Source organism: Eutrigla gurnardus, assembly GCF_963514095.1.
Source record: "Eutrigla gurnardus genome assembly, chromosome: 19".
Lineage (NCBI taxonomy): Eukaryota > Metazoa > Chordata > Actinopteri > Perciformes > Triglidae > Eutrigla > Eutrigla gurnardus.
Window position 1 is genome coordinate 15,657,826 of NC_139930.1, and position 16,094 is coordinate 15,673,919.

General features: G+C 42.8%; 1 protein-coding gene across 2 annotated transcripts in view; it reads left to right on the forward strand.

Moving 5' to 3' along the window:
• LOC311030417 (poly [ADP-ribose] polymerase tankyrase-1-like) overlaps positions 1 to 16,094 on the forward strand; it is a 61,032-nt gene that overhangs the window by 38,979 nt on the left and 5,959 nt on the right. Inside the window, exons 10-24 of one of the 2 annotated variants that reach the window (XM_084036155.1) lie at positions 898 to 1,019; positions 1,117 to 1,208; positions 1,448 to 1,526; positions 2,221 to 2,392; positions 2,952 to 3,031; positions 5,558 to 5,703; positions 5,804 to 5,969; positions 9,215 to 9,434; positions 10,648 to 10,757; positions 12,016 to 12,204; positions 12,684 to 12,764; positions 13,072 to 13,273; positions 13,383 to 13,462; positions 15,388 to 15,508; positions 15,742 to 15,839. In XM_084036155.1, the coding sequence (XP_083892281.1) occupies positions 898 to 1,019; positions 1,117 to 1,208; positions 1,448 to 1,526; positions 2,221 to 2,392; positions 2,952 to 3,031; positions 5,558 to 5,703; positions 5,804 to 5,969; positions 9,215 to 9,434; positions 10,648 to 10,757; positions 12,016 to 12,204; positions 12,684 to 12,764; positions 13,072 to 13,273; positions 13,383 to 13,462; positions 15,388 to 15,508; positions 15,742 to 15,839 (1,958 nt within the window). Of the gene's footprint in view, positions 1 to 897; positions 1,020 to 1,116; positions 1,209 to 1,447; positions 1,527 to 2,220; positions 2,393 to 2,951; positions 3,032 to 5,557; positions 5,704 to 5,803; positions 5,970 to 9,214; positions 9,435 to 10,647; positions 10,758 to 12,015; positions 12,205 to 12,683; positions 12,765 to 13,071; positions 13,283 to 13,382; positions 13,463 to 15,387; positions 15,509 to 15,741; positions 15,840 to 16,094 lie in introns of both variants that reach the window. The other variant, XM_084036154.1, reaches the window with a different exon arrangement.

Sequence of the window (16,094 nt, forward strand, 5' to 3'; positions counted from 1 at the left end):
ATGGTTATCTGACCAGTGCAGACTGTGAAAAACACTTTGGATGTATTTTATTGAACCTTTGATATCCTGTTTTTAAGCCTCCTGTTGTCGTGATTGTGAGTTAAAAGTTTGTTGTTGACAATAGAAAATCAATATCGAATAGGACAAATAGTCCAGTTTGCCCAGATGATTCAGATAAAAGTGAAAGTGGTTCAGGGTAATTGGTTTTGAATAAGTCAGTTTGCCAGTTATTGTATTTTTAAGGACGAGGGACTCTGAAGAATGCAAATCTAAAACCACAATTCCACATTTTTACACTTTTTGTCAAGAAGTGACATGAAGTGAGCTGCATGTGAGGAGGGAAATCAGTTGGAACACCTGTTTTAATTGCAGTTATTTTTGCAGTGATGTTGTAAACTCTTTCTGTTACTCTGAATTATGACATTTTTCATGTAGGTTTTATTTTTAAAAAAAACCAAATACTTTCTCCTCTTCATTTTCACTGTGCTAGACTAACCAGGGATTTAAAATAATACAAAAACAACTTAAAGTTTCTCTTTCTAGAATAACCTGGAGAGGCAGTTTCTGTTAATCAGCTGATTTATTTTGTTGCTTTTGACTCATTCCCCCCTCCCTTTGAAGATGCATTATAAGTTATTAGTTCGCTGTTAAAATCTTTGAAGTAATCTTCCTGAAGAATTGGCGTCCCGCAGGGTCATTTCCAAGTGAAAGAATTTATTTATTTGGCTGAGAACCTTGAAAATCCAGTTCTCGTCAAGTGTGAGATGTTCCTCTGTGGTTTTAAGATGCTTTCTGGTTCGGAGGCAACCTGTCAAGATGAACTCAAAAGATTTGACAGAAACAAAGTTTGTTTGTTTTTTGCTGTTCCTGACGTGTTGACATGTTGTACTACTTCAGACGAGTTTAAAGGCCACTCGCTGCTTCAGGCTGCTCGCGAAGCTGACGTGGCCAAGGCGAAGAAGACCCTGGCGCTGGAGATCATCAACTTCAAACACCCTCACACACACGAGACGGCGCTGGTGAGATGACCACACACACACACACACACACACATGCTCCCTTTCCTGCGCACACACTATGGGAGATGCTAAAACGCTGTTTCTGTCTGTGTGTTAGCATTGCGCGGTAGCATCGCCGCACCCCAAGAGGAAGCAGGTGACGGAGCTGTTGCTGAGGAAAGGCGCCAGCGTCCATGAGAAGAATAAAGAGTGAGTGCTGTTTTCGGCATCATCATGATTGTGTTTGTATGCAAACTGCATGCTGTCAACACAATGATTGAGCATATGGAGGTGATTGCAGGCTGATAGCAAGCTGCTTATAGGTGGTATTTTGTGCTACCATGCGGGACGCCAGATGAGCATGTTTTTGTAAAGCTTTACTGCATGTGAAATAGAAACAAACGTTGAGCACTCACCTTTATCTCCTCCTTTTCTCTCCTCCTCTGTAGTTTCATGACTCCTCTCCACGTGGCAGCAGAATGTGCTCATAACGAGATCATGGAGGTGCTACAGAAACACGGCGCCAAGGTAAACCGCAGCGTTTTCAGTCACGATGCAAGTGTACTGTTTTCTTTCTATATATGAATGCATGTTTGCATGTCCACCTGTTAGTCACACGCAGGATGGATGGATGGATGGATGGATAAATGGATGGATGGATAAATGGATGGATAAATGGATGGATGTTTTTTTGGATCTGGCATTTTGATTATGATATCCAAGAGTAATAGAGGGTGAAATCAGTGCGGAGGGCGGACTGATTTTTTTTTTTTTTTTTTTTAAAGTGGTGACTCACATATCATTTTTTTTTTTTAAGTGGAACAAATTTGCCCTCCTGCTCTTATTGTGCGATCGCTATTGATACTGACACATGCGAGTACACATTTGTGTTCTGCATGCGACATGCATCTAAATTTGGGACCGAGTCACATGACTGTCTGTAGTTAATCTTGTCTCCTGCCATTCCTGTCTTTCTCCCTGAAAGCTGACACATTGTAAACTGTGTCTAATACATAAACACAGCCATTTCAAACATGATTCATGGTTGTTCAGGTCATTATAGACCATATTATAAATATTATAAATCAATTGTTGTTGTTTTTTTTACAGAAAAGTTGTGTTTGAATGTTACAAAGTACAGTGTAACGAGACTCTAAAGGTGGAAGTGAAGCAACATAAGGTCCTTTCTAGAATCATAATACGAAGGTGTTTGTGTCTGCAGGTGAATGCCGTGGACACGCTGGGACAGACGGCGTTGCACCGCGCCGCAATGGCAGGCCACCTTCAGACCTGCAGGCTGTTGCTAGGATACGGGGCAGACGCCTCGCTGGTGTCACTGCAGGGCTTCACTGCTGCTCAAATGGGAAATGATGCTGTTCAACAAATACTCAACGGTGTGTGTGTGTGTGTGTGTGTGTGTGTGTGTGTGTGTGTGTGTGTGTGTGTGTGTGTGTGTGTGTGTGTGTGTGTGTGTGTGTGTGTGTGTGTGTGTGTGTGTGTCTGTGTGTGTGTGTGTGTGTGTGTGAGGTTGGGTATTCAGATGTGCAGGTGCTGTGTTTTGGTTGCTATGCACCAGCTGGAAACGGCAGGATTAACAGGAATTGATTTTGATAGGTCAGTATTGATACCTTCAGACGAGTGGTGTAGATTGAGTAAAGGTAAAGGAACTGGGGGATGACTCACTTGTTCAGTGGTTAAGGAAACTCCACATTACATTAATACAGTATCCAGATTAAAGCTGCACTGAGGCTTTTCTCATGAACGCAGAGACTCGTTATTTTTACCCATGTCTCTAGTTTTTGAGATGAAAAGTACGATAATACAAAGTAATTTTATTGTCTCTCACTTTGGAGTGCACCTCCATTTGGAGGGCCATATTGTGCTACTTTGCCATAGCAACATGGATGTTTTTTTCATTCTACGTTTCTCCAATGTTCTCCTTGTGCTCTGTAGAGAACGTCCCGGTGAGAAACTCCGACGTGGACTACAGACTTCTAGAAGCTGCTAAAGCCGGAGACCTGGACACGGTCAAGGTAGTTTGGTTGCCATTTGTCACATTTTGTAACTGAGAGTTGATGTTGTTCCCTTGTTGAGTTCAAGTTACATGAATATAAACAGAAAACAAAACAATCAAAAATAATCTACAGACACCATTCAAAGTGGTTTGGCTATTAAATGTTTAAATGAGAGAATGCATAGCCGTAAAAACAATCAATATTGCCTTAATTTGAAAAATGGAAATGACCTCAGTAGTAATATGTAACGACACCGATCCTGGGAAGTGATTTGCTGTGAAAACTACAGACTCAATGAAATTGGCACAGATGATCTGGTCTTTACTTGTGAATGGAAATGTCCTGACCTTTGTGGCTGCTCTTGTTGCTCTTACGGAGTCGTGGTCACAGTGATTTTTTTTGTTAAATGTCAGGGGGATACTGTTTGCCATGAATCAAATATTTCCCGTTCAAGTCTTTTGTGTTTTTGTCTGCAAAGATCCGAGTAAAATAGTGAACCTTTCGTTTTTTTAAAGGCCAAACTTCCCCATCCCATCCCATTTCCGACCACATCTCTCACTATAATCCCGGCCGACTGTCGGAGGTTGATTTGCCCACTCGTGTTAAAAATGTAGGCGCTGGCGATGCTCTGTAAGACGCCTCGGATAAAACCACCCACCAAATGTCGGGACCCGGTAAGATCCGGCGAAGTATTTGACAGAAGTGCTTGGTGTGGAGGGAAAACCGTGGTGTCTTTACACGCGGGCAGACAGACGGTAACGGGCTCATCCAGATGAAGACGGTCTGTCAGCATCTGAAGCGTGATGCTCTGGCAGGTAGGCAGGGAATCGTAGCAAAGCAGACGACGAGCTCTGCTCTAGCTTCCTGTCACTCACTTTTTACCTCACACACACACACAAACGGACTGGGGTTAACGCTGTGGCGGAGCTACTGATTGACGGAAGAAAAATAACACTTTGCACCACGGTTCCTGATTCCTGTCATCTGGTCCGGCGTTGAGGAGGTTCAGACTGTGGCTGTTAGAAAGATGGTCACCCGGAACAAGGAACGGGAGTTTTTTCTACTTTATATTATGCAGCTACAATGACTTTAAAATATAATCAAACGGATGAATGTTTAGCAGCTAAAGAGCATGAAAACCAGAGATAAATAGGAGTAATGTTGGTCTTACATTCATCAGGTGGCTACAAACATGACTCCAAATCAATGCTGTTGTTGCTTTTTAACAGCTGGATGTGTGTTTGCCATGAAGTGTTATTGATTGTAATTGTGTTAGCATGCCTCAATGTTAGCATGCCTCATATTTTCTTTTACTGGAAGAAAAAGATATTGGATTTTGAAGAAATAGATAGATTTTTCAACATAAAATGATCCGAGGATGTGATCTAAAAAGCAAATTTTTAATTTCATCTCAGCTTTAAATTCCCTCCCTCGATTGTTGCTGCCGTTTTGATTTGTGTGAAAAAAAAACTCTCTCCCACAAGTTTAATCATACCCATCAGCTTTGGGTCTCATTTTCATTGTACGTAGAATTATATTCCACTCGCTGAGGAGTTTTTTTCCTGGAAACGCGGCTTTCATAAACGGAAATGACTCTGCCTCGATGGCAGGTTGAAGTGAGGGACAATAGCTTTAGATTGAGGAATACGTCTGCCAGCAGGAGGTTTCACATTATTCCTGGCAGCAGAGGAGTCAAGACGGAAACTTAACAATACATTCCACACTGTGTGTATTCTCTAACCAAGGTGTAATTGGCTCTGAAATATCAGAAAAGGTAGCGGGAGTTATTTCCTGTGAACAGCAGGGGAAGCAAGTGTCTGCCTCAGTCCAGCAAACGCACAACAACGTCAGTTAATAGCTTCCATACTGTTGTTCCCTAAAACCCTTTTCCCCACATGTTTCATTTCACAGACATATTTTCTTTCATCATAAATGATGGTGGGGTGATCAGAGGAACACTGTTTCTCTGTTCTCTATTTGTGTTTCTCCTGCTGTCTCTCAGAAGCAGCCTTTGTTCTTGTTAAATGTTGGTTTTGCTTAATTGCCTGTGGATGATGTCGTGTGTAGCCTAATATCGGAAATGACACATTTGTAAATTTAAAGTGGTTCAAATATAGTTTTTTAAATGTCATAAATAAGCAAAGAATAATGATACAACCTGCAAAAAAATGTATTCCACAGAGGAAGACTAAACCGGCAAGAATCACGGCAGCACAGAGAACTGTTCACTGTTCATATCTGTATGTAAATTACATAGAATCTTTCCTATTACCAGTTTTTCTCCTCTCAATTTGTCAGATCTTGATTATTCATTACGATTCATCATCCGTCTTCATTTAAAAAAGTGATGTTATTGCACTTGAGCATTTAAAAAAAAGAACAAAAAAAAACTGTCTCCGTGTTCACATTGAGTTTGATGAAAAACCTCTTGAAATGATCTCGTCCTCAAATCAAATCTTTTCTTTGTCCTTTTTGAAACGCTGAATACTAAACGCGCCTTATGTGATTTAAACGGTTCTCCTCTTCGTCTCTGTCTCTCGCCAGTCTCTGTGCACCGCTCAGAATGTGAACTGCAGAGATCTGGAGGGAAGACACTCCACCCCCCTTCACTTTGCTGCCGGCTACAACAGAGTGTCGGTGGTGGAGTACCTGCTGCACCACGGGGCCGACGTGCACGCCAAGGACAAAGGGTGGGCCTCCTCGCTCCTCATAAGCAATAATGTGGCTTACGTGTTAAATTAGAGCGTGTTTTTTTAAAATATATTCTGTTTGTGTGCTTCCCCATCACAGTGGTCTGGTTCCCCTCCATAATGCCTGTTCGTACGGCCACTACGAGGTGGCCGAGCTGCTGGTCAGACACGGGGCCTCCGTCAATGTGGCCGACCTGTGGAAGTTCACACCGCTCCACGAAGCCGCTGCCAAGGGCAAATATGAGATCTGCAAACTGCTGCTCAAGGTGAGACCTGCACTTTCCTCTCCTAGCCGGGCTAAAGGCCTCAAATGCATTCTGTAGCCTTGATAAGACAGTGGCTGCACAAATCAGCAGCATGGATCTCACAGTCCTTTAATTGATTCTGACGATGAGCCTGTGATACCGATCTCTTAGCATCTAAATGAGTCCAGGAAATGTCGCAGTTTTACAGCTGAATGTCTGTCATAAACACCCAGACGAGGCTTCACCGGCACAGCGTCGCTGCCGTATGGGGGCCGCATCAGTTATCGTTAGATCAACACACAGGACGCACACAGCAAACCAAACACGCATCATCTGCAGGGAAAATGTGCTGCTTTATGATTGTTTTATTAAACTCACAATCCCTTATCTGTCATTACACAATGAGATTTAGTTTGGAGCAATACGTGTCAGATGCATCGAAATTAAATGACCTAATAATGAAACTTATGAAACAGAATGTGACATAAGATTAGCCAAAATAAAAAAAACGTAGCAGAAGAAAACATCACTTCTGTGTGTTGCCGTGGGAAACGAGGATACGTACAATTAACCTAACATTACAAACACTGAATATTCAAGGACCTTCAATGTATATTTTATCTCAGATTAAGCTCCATGTTTAATTTTAGGATTAACTGGCGACAAAAGAGTGCTTCAGTCTAACCTCGTTAAATGAAACCTCGTATCTCCGTTTTCATGTTAAGGATTTGCCTTCACTGTTTTGATTTTAATTTGGCAGACAAACAGCACGTCACGTAGCGCCCTCACAATCGCAAAAGACAACAAAAGAAGTATTTGTTTACTCACTTCGCCCCCAAAAGACATCAGGCTGCGGGAAAAAAATAGACGCTTTGTTTTGTTCTTTTGCAAGCAGATCCTATGTGGTCTTCTTCCAGGATAACAGATGGTCCATCGTTACATCGTAGTACCCGCTTGATTTCTTTATTATGGAGAAACAATAGGAACTTTCAGAGTCCTCAGTACTCGGATGGTGAACAGAGTTCACTCGTTCTTTTTTGTGCTAATCCTAAGAGCATTATTATCACTCTACCTGACCATTTTGTTTACGCCATCTTGGCGCACCCCAGGGTTTCCTCAGGCACTTAATACTTCAGAATGTCTTGGTGTAGTTTATCTGTACAAACATTGTCAGAGTAGAAAGTGAAAATGATGGCACATGAATGAATGAATGACTTAAGATATATTGCAGATGCATCCTAAAAAAGATGAGCGGGTCGCTAAATACTGTAGCATTTAAAGATCCAGAGCCTTTTGAACACATGTAGGAGATTTCGGACCGTCTCCACCATCAGGATCCAGACTGGAGTGAGTAATCATGTAGATCACCCCAGAAACCATGAGAAGAGAAGGGAGAAGGAGCTGTTCTGAGGACACTTTATGTTGATTTTTTTCCCTTTTAATTTGACCGCCATCTGGCCTGAGCCCATGCAGACCGGTGCTACAGTAGACGTTTTTTTTGCTCATGAGTCGTGTGACCATAAATCAAAGTAAGTGCTCTCCCAGCAGCCCTGGAGTTCAGAGATACAGAGGCTCCTCCAGGCCACACTTTCACGGCTCTGACGGTTGCAATCAGAGGTCTGGAGGCAGAGGTTAGAAACACACGGATCGATTCGTCAAGGTGGTGGGAAGGTTTGGCATTTTTCCCACTCCGGTTGGAAACTCCTCACACTGTAGAAGCCGGCGATTGTGGTTCTCGTGTACACACGGCCTCGTTTCCCATTTAACACGCACAAGTGTTCCTGCATTTTGGTGTTAATCTGCCGCCGCCTCGGGATGCAAGTGTTCTCTCTTTTTTTTGGATAAACTATTCCAGAGTTCAGCAGTGGGTTTTTCTTTTGTGCCCACTGTTTGTTGTCAACTATCTATTGTCCCTCTTTTCTGCGTTGGATTCGTGCTCACAATAAACCTCTGCTGCGTGCGCTCCCACCGCTGTGATATTCTGGAGGGATGATGTGAGATATACAAAACGCGAATTAGCATTTTCTTTGTTAGGAGTGAAGTGCAGGAAAATAATGAATTGAAAGCAGGTTGACATTTCGGGGTTTGAGACAAACGACTGTCGTTGTTCGCCATGAAATTGTGGCTCAGACATTATATTTTCCCCTCTAGACTTTTCATCTAGTGCCATCATCGGGTCAAACTTTTCCTTTGTTCAATACGTTCAGGACTTACCCATTCAGCCTCAGCTTTAATTTGGGTTGAACGCTAATTAATAAATGGCAGCACGCTCAGTGAAGATGCGGAGGATGGTTAACATTACACCTGCTTAAAATCTGCATTTAACGTCATTGTGAGCATGTTAGCACTTATATTTGAGCACCACTGTGACCCTGCTAGCATGCTAGCATGGCTGTAGCCCCATGCTACAGCCTTCTAGCATGCTAGCAGGGCTGTAGCCCCCTTCTAGCATGCTAGCATGGCTGTAGCCCCATGCTACAGCCTTCTAGCATGCTAGCAGGGCTGCAGCCCCATGCTACAGCCCTGCTAGCATGGCTGCAGACTTTTAATCTTGACTTGTAAACAAATAAGACATCTAAAATGCCTTCGAGCTTCCAGGTCCAAGACTTGTTTTTAACTATTGAAAATGGAAACTCTTTCATGAACTGCACGGAGTCTGAATGACAAAACTGATATGTATTAATATGTAAATGCACCAATTATTACTTAAATGGGTCTCTATTCTAAATTTCCTGGATAGTGAATAAATTACAGTGAGAATATGATTACAGCGGCGGCAAAGAGATAATAGGCATGGAGAAGTAGGGCAGAAAAATAGAATATGGATAGGTTTTTAAAAAACAACTTTAAAATGGGGAATACGGCCGTGAAAGATGGATAACGGACAGTTTCAGGCCACAACGTTGGTCCCACGATATCTTTTAATGAGCGAAAACTTACAATGAAATGACAAGTTAAACTGTAACATAGGGGAGAGTCGAGCAATGAAAGTGTTGTCTTTCCTACAGAACTCCAGGGTGTTTTCCACTTCACTGGCTGTCCTCTCCTCACCTCTCTACCTCCCTTTCCCTCTCCTCTTCTCTCCGGTGAATTACCTTCATCCTCTCATCACTCGTCACTTGTCGTCGCTGTGAAACGCTCCCACAGGGGTTCAAAACGATAAGGGAGTTTGGGGGACTGCTACTTTTTATTTTATTTTTTTTTTAGAATGAAGTTGATGGTTGCTAATATTTTCACACTGAACACTATTATGGCCTCCTCTGCAGCACGGCGCAGACCCCACTAAGAAGAACCGGGATGGCAACACGCCTCTGGACCTGGTGAAGGACGGGGACACGGACATCCAGGACCTGCTGAGGGGAGATGCCGCGTTGCTGGACGCCGCTAAGAAAGGCTGCCTGGCCCGGGTGCAGAAGCTATGTAGCCCCGACAACATCAACTGTCGGGATACGCAGGGACGCAACTCGACACCTCTGCACCTCGCAGGTAACATTCATGGAGAATCACAAAAATGCACTTCATTTACTGACGAGCAACGATATTCTTGCAAGGGCAATAAAAAGCTAATACCATTTGACTCTATACAGTTAAAACAACAACGAGAAGATAGAAGAATATTAATAAAATATATATGTTTTTAATAATGAATAAATCAAAAGTAGATATAGTAAAATGAGAGTTGTAAAGATGAGGGTCCCGGGCCTGAAAAGGTCCCTGGTAATATAGTGAATCCTGGGAACACTCCAGCCTCAGCATCCCGGCAGAAGCCCAACCATGCGGTGCCTTAAATGACATCGGCAGGTGGGGGGATAAGCTGGAGACAAATTAATGCAGACATAACACTATAATGTGCCATAACGACCTTGGTTCTCACAGAAAGTTGATAAAGTTCTTAAATCCCGATAGCAGAGATACTGTAGGTCTTCAAAGCTGCGCACACACATACTAATCTATTTATTCTGCATCAGACTCCATGATAACGTCAGCTTCAGAGATAACAAGGACACTCTGCATAAACACGAAAAAAATACCCCCTCACCTCAGAATGTCATAGCAAGACAGGTCAATATTCAGATGTTAAGTTTTTATCTTCGTGCTTCAGATACGATTACCTTCATGCACGTCAAAGGTATTTTTTTTAAAGCGTGCTTTAAGTTGGGGCAAAGTATGATGTCTCTTCAATAAAGTGTCGTTTTGAATTAGGAATTGAACCGTGGTCATCAGGGTTGGAGGTTAACGCCTCTGACTGGAACTACTTTTCCTGCAGTGTTACTCCATAACATCCTTTCTGGTGGGAGAAGTGATTTGCCTTTGACTTTCTCTAAACATGTTTCAACTCTTTTATATTCCATGACCGGGTTAGCTTTTGCAAGATGATGATGAATTAATAATTGGAAAATGTTTTGCTACACGGGCACTGCCGGCCCCTTTTTATAAAGGTTTTTGAAGGTCTGCCATTTGTTCATTGATCTGACCTCTTAGACACACTCCCACGCACCCTCTGCCTTCCTTTACTCACTTGTGAAAAGGAAAAGACGCTTTTAAGAAGTCAGTCTATAAACCAACGAGGTATGGTAGCGTTCCTCTTCTTTTTCACTATTTATCTGCCTCCATCTCTGAACCACCATCTGTCTCTCTGTCCTGCTGCGTTTCCCATACAACCCCCCCTCCCCCCCCCCCCCCCCCCACCCCTCTCTAGCCGGCTATAACAACTTGGAGGTAGCAGAGTATCTGCTGGAACATGGAGCTGATGTGAATGCACAGGACAAAGGAGGGCTGATACCTTTACACAATGCTGCCTCGTATGGGGTAAGACTCTCTCACACACACACACACACACACACACACACACACACACCCACACACACACACACACACACACCACACACACACACGCACACACACACACACACACACACACACTGCTGCTCTGATTCTTTCTATATAACTGTTTTTTGGGCTTCTCATATCTCTTAACTTTTTCAAGTGCTGAGACAATTAGTGGATTAAACTGTTTTTGATAAACAGTTTTTAACAACAGTTTTAGTAATTGAAGTAATTGTTCATTAATTGCTAATGCAAAAATATCAAACATTCACTTGTTCCAGCTACTGAAAATAAGATTTAATTGTTAATTGTTTTTATATATAAAACTGTAAAATAAAATAGTTTGACGAAGCAATTTGAAGACATCATATTGAACTCTGGGAACTCGTGATGGCCCCTTTTCAAAATGTTTCAAAGACTATAGAATAAATAAAAAGAAGAATGGAAATAGATTTAATTGCCTATTTGACTTCACTTCCTGTCATTTATAACACCTCCTCGCCAACCGCCAACCGTTACTGCAACAGTTAAAAATGTATATTTGAGGCTTTAACGCCACATCATGTAGGATGTGTAACAATAACATTTCTGAATCTTGTAGCTTGCGTCAAGTTCGTGCTGATTGGGTCTGAACGACTGCAGCTCCACAGCTCGGTGAACGCCTCCAGATATTTCAGTCGGCCGTGTGGGACACTTAGAACGTTTCATGCTTCCGCCATGTTTCCTCATTTATTATTAACCTGGTTATTACACTCATGCTCTTCCTCGGTCGTCTCTCAACCACACGTTACTTATAGCTTGACAGCATTCTGTCATGAAACATGTTTGAATGAAAACTTGATGAACTCACACACACTTGAGCACCCCCCCACTGGTACTAGGGAATAAGCTACAGTGTGTTTGACGCTAAGATAACAGTTGGAGACAGACGTCGAGGGAGAAGAACAGGAAGAGGAGCAAAGCAAGGACCTGCGGGGAAAAAAACAATAATCATGATGGAGTTAATAATTCACACAGTTTCTGTTCCAGAGAATCCAACATATTACATGTTTTTACTTCTTATTTTGATAGCGCTCAATCACCAGGCTTCACACATTTGATTTGTTTTAAATGCTGTTCTCCTTTCCTCCTCCCACCACCTCTTCTTTCTGCTCATTTTCCTAATCTCTCCTCACTGATCTCCTTTATTTCCCCTGTCATCCTCCTCTTCTTCACCCCCCTACCCTTGCCCTCCATCCAGCATGTAGACATAGCCGCCCTGCTCATCAAGTACAACACGTGCGTCAACGCCACGGACAAGTGGGCATTCACGCCCCTCCACGAGGCGGCCCAGAAGGGGCGGACCCAGCTGTGCGCTCTGCTATTGGCCCACGGAGCCGATCCCACCATGAAGAACCAGGAGGGACAGACGCCGCTGGACTTGGCAACGGTACGGGAGGCATTCTCAGAGACGGTTCAGGGTATCAGCGCTCATTCCCTCATATTAGGAGTCTCATTCCGGTTGTGCTTCAATAGACGGAGGATCACCATAAAGAACGTTTGCACCGATTAAGATGTTGAAACGGCATCAAAACTCCCTTCTCCCTAATGAGGTGTGCTGATACGGCTCATAATGATATCGTTTCCTGTTTTCCTGTAGTTACCGTGCCTTCTCTAGAGAACAACACATTCATTAACTGGATGTTTAGTAGACGAGACGTTTTGTTGGATTTTCTTGGATGTAATTTCAAGACAATCTAGGCTTTTAGGGAGAAAATAAAAATCTTTCCACTTACGAATGAAAAGTTGAATTCATTAGAAACAAAATGCACTGTTGCTCAATTCATGACCCTGTGGTTTTGTTGCCTTACTGGGTAAGGACTACGGTCCGTCTTCTTGTCATTACATGTCTCCCCTTGTGTGTTGCAGGCTGATGACATCAGAGCGTTGTTGATTGACGCCATGCCGCCAGACGCCCTGCCAAGCTGCTTAAAACCCCAGGCCACTGTGGTGAGTGTCGGCACGCTTCTTCCACACAAGTACAGACAGGCTTTCAGCTGAAACATCACCATGTGGGGGTTGAAGTGTCAACATTGGAAGGAGTTGAGTCAGTCAGTTTGAAGCGTTGGAGCTTAAAGTAATTGAAGTGTAAAAGAATTCCAGATTCCAGTTTCACTTTGAAGCTCTTCAGGCTGAAATGAGTTGGAGTGTCGTGTCTGTTGTTCCAAATTAAAGTTGAAATTGTCGAATGAAAGCAAACGGAAGCGATGGTTTAAAGAGTGTGCTGTAAAAAGTGTTGATCTTTTCTCATTCTCAGGTGAGCGCTAGTGTGGTGAGTACAGGTGTGGTGAGTACAGGTGCGGCCGGGGGCGTGGTCATCTCTCCCTCCCCGTCCCCGTCCTGCCTGTCTGCAGCCAGCAGCATAGACAATCTGAGCACACCCCTCAGTGACATCACTGTGGGCGGGGCTACCGGACCAGCGGATGGAGCGTCTGGGTCCGACAGGAAGGAGGGAGAAAGTACGTTCAGTAAGTTGCCTCCTAATTCGGAGGATGTTTTATCTACTTTTGTTTTTTTATGAAAATGTGATGCCGGGCCTCTTTTAACCCCGCTGATGTCACTCTGCAGCTCTGCTCGACATGACCATCAATCAGTTCCTGAAGAGTCTCGGGCTGGAGCACCTCCGAGACATCTTCCAGCGGGAGCAGGTACACACAAACACACATTTGTTATGTGTCTGGCACAAGACAAACGTCAGGGAACTAAGACAGATATTTCAAATTAAGATAGAGCTTCTGGGTATAAAAGCCGGCCACCTCTCCGATATTAAACCTTCTAGCCGACTGAATACACCTCTCTTTACCCTCGACTTACTTACAAAGGTTTGTCTTTTTATCCTAATCCTTCTGAAGGGATGCTTGTTTTGCACGGTGTCATTTCATCATCAAAATCTATGGAATAATCAGTTTTTTCAGCATTTTCAGTTTTTCTTTTTGTTGTTTTTATTCCTTTTTCAATACTTCAATAGTCATTCTAGTGGTTTTAGGGATAGCGATGACATTCTCAACAACAGATGGCTTGTCATAAAAGCTGGTTCCGACATCAATGTTCCCCTCAATAACTTTGCTGATCCCTTAACTTTTTTTTATCTAGGGCCATCAAAATTTTAATTTTCCACCACTTTTATGGCTAATTATAGCCCGTTCAATGGCTAAATGCTTACAGAACTAATGGCATTCTCATCAGCCTCAACAGTAATGTGGATTTAGTTCTAATTGTCATTGTGAGGATATTTGCGTTTAACTCAAAGCACCGCTCAGATGCTCAGAGACAGACGGACAGATGTGGTAATGTCGACAAAGAGGGATACAGATGGACGAGTGAGAGAAAAATAAAGGGAGACTTTGACTTGAGGTGAAAGATGGAGAAAATAGAGAGATAATAAGAATAATAATCATAATAGGTGAAAGTGGGCAGAAGGCAAATCTTTACAGGCAGTGTCGAAGCAAATGGAGGGTGTGTGTGTGTGTGTGTGTGTGTGTGTGTGTGTGTGTGTGTGTGTGTGTGTGTGTGTGTGTGTTTACATTTAATATCGGTTCCCCTAAAGGGAAACAAGCCGTCATTAATATTCAGATGAAGTACATTTTTTATTTCTCAGTCATAACAACGAGCTCCACATAGGTTGGATGGATTTTACATCATTACATCAGTGAATTTATTATACTTACATTATTATATTTTCTACTCATTATTTGGAGAAGACAATATTGTGATTAAGGTAAAACCAGGAACACAACTTTTCTTTTTTAGCTGTAATGGTTACTCATCCTCCTCCTCTTCCCTGTGTGAAGCCCCACTGCTGATTTGTTTGTGTGGATTACTGGCACGTCTTTGTCAACACAACGTTTGATTAAACACACGCAATCCATCAGGAGCTTGGCTGTTGTAATTCTGCAGAGTGAGAAGGAAACGGTAGGAGTTATTAAATTAGATGTTCCAGGTGGCAGATCGCTCAGATGCAGCTTTTTTTTTCGCCGCTGTGATATAATTGTTAGATGGCAGCTTGAAGCGCCAGCCAGTGGTGAGAAGCAGGCTGATGTGTCACTTCCATTAGCTTTAGCTGATTACTTTGAGACAAGCTCATACAGGCTTCTGCTGAAGTTGTCATTTCTTTTGCTGCAATTTCTGAAACGGAAAACCGTGGTTCTCGTATTAATTAGTAATAATGAATGTCGAGGTAAACTCCCAGCAGAGTATCTGGGCTATGATGATTTATACCTACTACAGGGATGTCAGCAACACAGAGGGACATGAGCTACTGGATAAGAAGCTGAACTGCTCCAGCATGCATCTGGTCTTTACTCTCCCTGAAAAAATGTCACCAATGGTGCTTTTTCTCCTGAATGTTTGTCTCTGTACTATTTGCTGATCTTTGAAATCTTGCATTTAGTGTCGACTTGCTGTTGTCACCATTAAACTGTCATTTTTATGGGTTTTTGCAGAGTTCTACTGTTAAATCCTGTTGTACATTTGACTTAGTTGATTGACGTATACATGGGGAATAGTTGGATGTTATTTACAGTCTTTTGGCAGAAGAAAGACTGACATGACTGATTTGTTATTTTGGACACAGATTTCCCTGGATGTGCTGGCGGACATGGGTCACGAGGAGCTGAAAGAGATCGGCATCAACGCTTACGGTCACAGACACAAACTCATCAAGGGCATCGAAAGGCTGCTGGGAGGCCAGCAAGGTCAGGAGAACACACACACACACACACACACACACACACACACACACACGAGGAAATATAAAACATATAGGACTGTGACAGAATGATTCATCACAATCAAGCAACTTTTCCTGATAACAATTGATAAATATGCCTATTTATGATAAAAAAATACTAAAAATATCTATATTTGTGTCGACAATTATCCTGTTTGATTCACCCTGTCCTGATTCTCTTTAAAAATGTGTTTCCAGGTGCAAACCCGTACCTGACGTTCCACTGCTCCAGCCAGGGCACGGTGCTGATCGACCTGGCACCGGACGACAAGGAGTTCCAGTCTGTGGAGGAAGAAGTACGTCAACACACCCCGGCACTACAAACATTTAGCTCGATAGCGGTTATATTCTGCAGAACTTTAATGACTATTATGATTGGTAATTTAATATATCTGGCAGAAGAGACGCTGCACGGCAACACGCCACAGACTTGGTGTAAAACCCACGAGTGCTGCTGCTCCATCTCTCTTGTAAATGAAAGCGGTAACCGAAAGAGACAGCAGATATCAGTCTGAATGGATTTAAAATTAACGAGGACCCTCGGATGTTAA